General features: G+C 34.6%; 1 protein-coding gene across 2 annotated transcripts in view; it reads right to left on the bottom strand.

Annotated features, from left to right (window-relative positions):
* HECTD2 (HECT domain E3 ubiquitin protein ligase 2) overlaps positions 1 to 7,735 on the bottom strand; it is an 80,704-nt gene that overhangs the window by 20,438 nt on the left and 52,531 nt on the right. For both annotated transcript variants that reach the window (XM_007471550.1, XM_007471549.1), the window contains exons 11-14: positions 5,533 to 5,629; positions 2,363 to 2,470; positions 1,551 to 1,683; positions 572 to 660 (exon numbers count right to left, since the gene is read on the bottom strand). In XM_007471550.1, coding sequence (XP_007471612.1) covers positions 572 to 660; positions 1,551 to 1,683; positions 2,363 to 2,470; positions 5,533 to 5,629 — 427 coding nt within the window. The remainder of the gene's footprint in view (positions 1 to 571; positions 661 to 1,550; positions 1,684 to 2,362; positions 2,471 to 5,532; positions 5,630 to 7,735) is intronic.

The raw sequence follows: 7,735 nt of genomic DNA, 5'->3' as shown, positions 1-7,735 counted from the left end.
GAATGCCCTCTCCAACACACCTGATAGGGATCAGAGGATGGCACAGAAATTTATATAATTTTAAAAAACACTATAAAATAATGCCGTATGCTTTAAATGTTCCCATTCCATTCAACTTTTAAGTTTTTATGAATGTCCCAGGATTTGAGGCCACGTTAAGAGTTAGACTTAATTTCCATACTTTCAATTTAGAAAACTGGGTGAAATAAGCACAAAGTGAAAGAACTAACAGAAAAATAGTTCACTATGAATAGGAAAGATACTGAGTTTTAAAAAATGTCTTAAATTTCTTATAATTTAGGTTATATATGAAATAGGAAATAATATTTATTTTGAGATAAGGTTTTCAGAGGAAAGTGTGAATAATTCAGTCACTCCTTCCAATTAAATCTGCTGATATTACAGAGCTGTGATATTACAAAATAATAAAGATTACTGAAAAATCTACTAGTAATTTGACAAGAATGTTTAATCTGAATAAAATGCTTATTAACAGTTTTCCAAAATTCAGATAAAATTCTTAAAACTCTCTAGTCTACTAGCACCTCCTAGTGGAAAGTTTAAAGGATACAATCCCAACCAATCGGAATTCAGAATAGTTATCACATTTAAAGCTGCTAAACCAATGGCAGTATGAATCCTTATGATACGTAAACATGCCTGGAAAATAGAAGCATAATTTCATCAATATGATTGATTAAAAAAACCCAGAGCAGTAAACATGTACATGGCATCTCATCTATTAGAAGCAAAACATTTCAGCAATAGTTCTGTTAGAAACTACCTTTCATGTTAAAATGTATCAAATACATGTCCAACGAATTTGCAAGAGCACTTTATTGTTCACTGGTATCCTGAACCAAGGGTAGAAACAGGGTTAAAAAGACAGAAACTAAATTAATCAGTTGATTTATAAAAACTATAATTTTATACTTTATAAGTTATGATCAAAATTAATTTTGAGGATTATCTGGAGATTTCAATTTACCTCTGTCATCTCTATTTCCCATTACCAGAGAGGTGCTATATATACATATATACCAAATTAAGAAAAATAAAGAATAAGAAAAACACTTAAAACTCTCTTTTGAAGAAAAACATTTAATGATACTAAGGATTATATAGGTGTTTTCTCTAAATAAATCTAATTAAATTTCAAAGGTTTATTTAATGATTCTTATTTATTAAAATGGCTCATTTTTTAATGAAAGAGACTTTGAATATTAGTGAAGAGCAAACTATAGTTCTGTTTTTTAATTTCGAATGTTCTTTTCATTTCAGTGACAATTTTTCATGCATTTGGCTTAGTCAGAAAACATGTGGATGCTTCCTTGCAAAGACATCTTGTGTAGGATTCCCAGTAAGATAATGAATATTATGTTCATCAATTTGGTCAGTTTAAAAAATGTAACTAACAGTCTTTAAAAAATCATTCAACATTTATGGTCGACAAAAAAATCTGTAAAATCATAGGCTAAATTAAAAATAAGAGCGACTACTTGAATCTAACAATTAGGGAGAAAACACTTTCATAAAAATTAACTACTCACCATAATCTGGATGAAAAATTTGGCGAATTAAAAGAAGGAACCATTCTTTAGTTAAGCCGCCCATATCCAAACCAGCTTCCCCTACAAACGTAACTTTCAACTTCTTTTTCAAGTCTGCTCTTTTCCGGGTTAACTATTTGAAGAAATTATAAAGTAGAGGAGAACAAAGGGCAGTAAAAAGGAAATTAATTTTTAAAATTTTGGAATATGTATTATCTTATTTACAATGTCACAAAACTCTATCCATCCATCTGCCTCCCAACACTGTATTAGTCAGGTGTGGTAATGTTTGTTGTAGAGATCAAGGAACAGAATTAGAGAGCTCAGGTAGCTTGCCCAAGGTTACTGTCTCCCAGCACCATACTGTCTCCAAGATTTTAATTTAGCAGAATACAGTACAAAGTAGTTCATTGCCTTTTAACTTGCCTTCAATGCTAAACTTTAAAAAAATCACATAACTAAATCAAATATTATCTTAGGGCTTCCCTGGTGGCGCAGTGGTTGAGAGTCTGCCTGCTGATGCAGGGGACATGGGTTCGTGCCCCAGTCCGGGAAGATCCCACATGCCGCGGAGCGGCTAGGCCCGTGAGCCACGGCCGCTGAGCCTGCATGTCCAGAGCCTGTGCTCCGCAACAGGAGAGGCCACAACAGTGAGAGGCCCGTGTACCTCACACACACACACACAAAAGCAAGCACACTACTGGCATACAGAAACAAAAGATAGCTTACTAAGATTTTAGTAATAAGCCATATTATCAAATTTATTTAAAGCTTTAATCAAGTAATACTATTCTGGAATAAATGATCAATACCTCATCAAGAGAATCGCTGACCAGATGTGTCCGCCTTACTTTCATATTTAGAAATAACATATTCATATCAGGTCTCTGTCTTCGAGATACTTTATCCACCAGACTTTGCTAATTAAAAAAGAAAACAAACATTTTCATTTATACTAAACTATAATCTCATTTAAAACATTTAAACACTTTAGTAAAAATCACTTATATTCTTCTCTTTGCCATCTCTCATAAACAATTTCATAAACTCGATTATACAAATTTTGATTTATGAAAATGCCCTACAATTATTTCATTTGGGGACAATGATAACCAAAGGGGATCCAAAATGGAGGACCTAAAATAATTCATCTTCTTTAGTAAAATAATGTTGCATTACTGTTTCCATATGTCTCATTTCTTAAATAGCAAAATTTTCTGTTTAGTAAATACAAACAAAGTGGGAACATTGGAAACAAGGTATATACTTCTGACGATAAACTTGGCTTAAGCTTTTTTAGATACTGGATTTACTCTAAAAGCACAATTAGTCTACTTTTAGAAAGTAATTTTCAACATATTTCAGAAACCATTAACAATGCTAATATCCCTTGTCCCAGTAATTCCACTTCTGGGAATTCTAAACACAGAAAATACTTTATACAGTGAAATGTTCATCACAGCATTATCTATAAGAGCAAAACTTTAGAAATATCTTAAGTATCTCTCTAATGGAATATAATACAGCTATCAAAAATGATGGTCACAAAAACTATGTAAATAACATGGAAAATGTTTAGGGAACATACAACTGAAAAAAAAGCGGAGAAACAAAATTGTATACACAATATTGTTTCAACTCTGCTGCCTTTTAAAGATAATATAGGTAAAAACTATCAAAAGAAAATTTCCTAAAATGTTAACAACAGTTATGCGTGAGTGATGGAAATATGATTTAAAAAATATAAGGAATATATAAATATCATGCTTGTATATTTACTTTATCTAAATCTTTTTCAGACTACTTCATCCTCTTCGGTAACAAAAAAAATGAATTATTGTACAGATTAAAGATGAACACTTCAGACATTTTAAATACATGCAGCAATTTGCTTACTAGGTAAAATTTTAATACCCCAAATCTATATAAGGCTACTTTCATGATTCTGTAGATTACTATAATAATATACTTATTCAGAGCCCTTCCTCATCTCTCCAATATTCAATTCTAAAGGCTTTTAGTAGTTTTTATTCCTTCTCTGTGTCCTCTCTTTTGTACTCAAAGAGATCTATATTTCCGGGATAGTATGCTGTGTCATGGACCTGTTTTCCAACCCTTTACTATCTTCTGTTCCCAGTCTAGCTTCTGGGAAGCTGTCACACTGGAAATATCCAACACACAAATTTAAATTAGGATGCTAATGGAAGACAAGGCTTAGTGGCTACTCCTCCCATCAGGAATTCATATTGACTAGAAAGTGTTTCAAATGAAAGAAATAACCAACAATGGTAGAATTTTAGACATAGTCTGATGAGGAAGTTATTTTTAGGCTGGGGAATGTCTTTTGCAACTTTAAAGTATACTATATAAGCTCTTGCTTGCATTAACTACTTATAAGGCTGTCCTTGTGTCAAAATAGTTACCAGTCATTAATTCCAAGTGGTATGGCAGTTTACAAGTTAAAATGCTGGGAAACACCCATAACCGACAATGCCACTTGACTCTTCAATTGCTACTCATTTGTGCCCATGCCCTGTGGAAGACAGCCTGGGACACAGTCTACAGCTGTCACTCTCCTTTTAATTGGAAGAAAAGTTAAAAGAAGATTATTTAATATTTTAAGTGTGAGTGACACAGCAGAAGACTGCTCAGAGGAACTTAGATAAACTTCTAGCTCTTTGGATTTTTCCCTTATAAATATAAAAAAATCATAACCCAAAGTTAAAAAAAAAAAGCACTAAAAAGGCACATGAAATTGCATAAATGCAATTAACCGAAAACGTCAAAATGACAAGCTATGTAGACTTATCTTTGAGCCAATATCTACCCAAGATTAGGTAATAGCTCTGGTGCTAAATATACCTGTTGAAATCTACTTTTCAGCAGGGTAACGTGGCTATGTTACTCCTTTGGTACACATAGGCAATAACATTTCTTGTAATATTCCAATACTCAGTGTAAACTGACTCTGGGATGTCACTAGTCACTCGAATCTTTTGTCCCGCTCTGTGACAGGAAAAAATACTCACCTTCTGGTGAATTACTGAAGAATAAACAATTCTTATTTTTATGGTATTTTGAAGTATTACAATTTATGCATTAGGATTCTTTTTATATTCTTGGACAAGACACAGAAATCATTTCCTTTTACTCTATGGGTCTGTCTTGGGTCTCTTTATTTTAAGAAGGCTACAGCCAAACCTTCCCTCTAAGTTTTAAAGTTGCAAGTAATCATGTCACAAAAGCAGATACTCAAAATATATGAGCATTTAAATGTATAGTCTAAAGCTCTAACCTAAAACAAAAAAGCTCAGTCAATCTGATATATATTAAAGTACCTAACTTTACTGCGCTGTGCTGAAACCATGGTAGGCTGTGGACAGGACAGGCCCAGAGACGAACTTCATCCTGCTCCATTAATTTGTCTAAAGCCAGCCTGACTGCTACCCCAGTTTCAATGGGCCTCCATGCATTTTGGTTCCCTAAGGATCATTAAACATCTCTCGCCTTCTTTGGACATATTTTCTCAGTTTTTCAAGACTATACTTTTTGTTACATTTTCTAATTTTTCAGTTGTTTCTATTTGACTGTCATAAAATCGAGAAAATGTGTCAGTGGTTTGAGTAGTTTGCTCTTAAGGATACTCCTTTCCTTGTCCTCACTGTAGTTCTTTCTCACCAGTGCTCTGCTAGTGACCCTGGAAGATGTTATCTACAAAATGATGTCCAACAAGTTCCGAGTACTTTGGATCTGTGAGAGGCATTTAATCTCCATGCTATATTTATAATATAATGAGAAGTTGATGAGGGGTATCTTTTCCCCATATCATGAACAGGTTTAAGTACTTTTTGAGGGAGTATGATATGAATTTTACTTTTAACATTTCCTGATTATGCTAGAACAATTCACAAGACATTTATTTGTTAAATTATTTACTACATATTGATTATAGTCAGCATAAATGTTTTCATAGCTGGCTTACCCTTGCGATGCTTATCATCTGTTGCTCTGAGTCTCTCTGAATAATGATTTTTTTTGCAGCTATAGAAATAACGAATGGGTACTGACAGAAGGAAAACCTGCTCAACAAGTGAAAACAGAAAAAGCAAAATGGTGTATTTTTAGCAAAATTATACTAAGGGAATCTAAGGTACCCCTTCTAACAATATTAAACATTACTTTTGTATTGTGTTTTACCATTCACAGAATGATTTTATGTGCATCACTTCTTTGAATCCCCACAGCCCTGTGAAGTATGCTTCATTATTAGATGTGCAGTGCCTTTATTCTCTAGAGGAAGCTACACCTAATGTTCTGAAATATCTGCTAACTGCTTATATTGTTTGCACAAATAATTTCAGTTTAGATAGTCACTTGTATATCATTACCTGGGAAAAATATGGGCAACAGCAGAACCAGGAGGCAGAAGTGTTGATGAAGGATTTAGGACAGAAAATTCATGTGCAGAAATTAATATAGGAATCCATTACTATATGGGTATTTCTGATGCGTGAGCTTCAGAAATGAGGAAATCTAGCAATAACTATGGTAGGAAAAGTAGTAAATTTAAGAGCAATAAAATAAAAGTTAGAAAAAGGTGTGTTGCTTTAGCACTGTATTTAATGATGTAGTAAGATGAAATGGTACGTATTTGTAAAAATACAACATATGATCAAAAGTTATGAAAATAACTTCTTTCCTGGGTCAGAGCTCATTCTGTTATATAAAAGAGCCACAAACCACACAGAGAAATGCACTTAGAGAGAACTAGTATCGTAGCAATGACACTTCAGGAGTTAGACTCCCACCAGAAGTGGCTATAATGCATCCATCAGTTACAGTTGGAATGCACTGAGGACAGTCAAGCAGTGCATCTGTGACCACTGTGCAATACAGGGATTACGAGGAAAAAGGAAATAGCCCTAGTGTGAACTGAAAATGAAATGGCTTTCCCCTTGGGACATAACTGTTAAAAAGCAGTAAGAAAACTGTTCAGTATTAATGTGTAATAATTTTGAATCACTAAGTGCTAACTAGAAATCTGGAAATAAAACGAAGTGCAATGAACTTAGTAGGATAATGTTGGTCTTGTGTACTTTAAAACAGTGTGTCTCAGCCTTTCCCTAGTCACGGCACGGAGACAAACCATACTATGTGTATGACACACTGAGATAAACAGATGAGGCTGCCCATGGCCAGACATGTGACTTGCCCTGAGGCTCTGGTCCCCCTCTAGGTCCTGGGTGGCTTCCCAAGGGCTGAAGGGATCATAGAATCCAACCTCTGTTAACTCATTTTTGGTACAACAATGCTATGGCACAGTGTTTAGAGGAGCTCTGCATTAAAAGATGTCACTGAAATATGCACAATAACTCTCGCAACTGCATTGTGGTTTTGTCTGCAACATTACAATTACATTAAAGTGTAAAATAAACTCTGTCAAGAAAATATCCATCAGACTGACCAAGGTCCCCACAAACGGAATTCTTAGTTCAGGTGTGGACTGAGATACGTCCAGAAAGCTAGTCTATGTTTTAGGCCAATGCTGGTAGAAAGGGTCCCTGGGAGCTTGAACCAATTTCTGAAGTAACCTGGGGTTTTAGATTACTTATATCCACATCCTATTTCTTAGTCAGTCTCCTTTAGAATAATGCATTCTGCAGGATATCTCGTGCTCTGGGAATAAATTAAGTCTGGGATAGTCTTGCTGGCTTAATCCAAAATGTAAGTGTGGATATAAGGTGCAGGGTAATAAAGAATTCGGCCAAGTGTTTCCAAAGTCTATTATACTACTGTAATAAATCATTTCTAGTAAAGCCATTTCTCTGTAACATCCATTCTTTTAATACTGTGTATAAAGGACAATCACTTCATCCACAGAAAAAGGGAGAGAAAGAGTGAATGTATGTGTGTATGTGCACACATGTGTGATCACTGTGTTAGATCAGGCACCGGCACACTATGGCCCATGGGACAAATACAGCCTACAACCTAGGCTTGTGAATAAAGCTTTTGGGACACAGACATACCCCTTCAATTACATATTTTCTAAGGCTGTTTTTCGTGCTATAATGGTAGACCAGAGACTGTATAGCCCAAAGGGCCAGAAACATTTATAATCCTGTACTTTGCAGAAAAAGTTTGTTGACCTCTGTGCTAGGTGATGGCACATAGAATAAGAAGAT

The sequence above is a fragment of the Lipotes vexillifer genome, unplaced genomic scaffold, assembly GCF_000442215.2.
Source record: "Lipotes vexillifer unplaced genomic scaffold, Lipotes_vexillifer_v1.1 scaffold325, whole genome shotgun sequence".
Classification (NCBI taxonomy): domain Eukaryota; kingdom Metazoa; phylum Chordata; class Mammalia; order Artiodactyla; family Lipotidae; genus Lipotes; species Lipotes vexillifer.
Note: the sequence above shows the minus strand (reverse complement) of the source record. Positions and strands in the feature narration are given on the sequence as shown.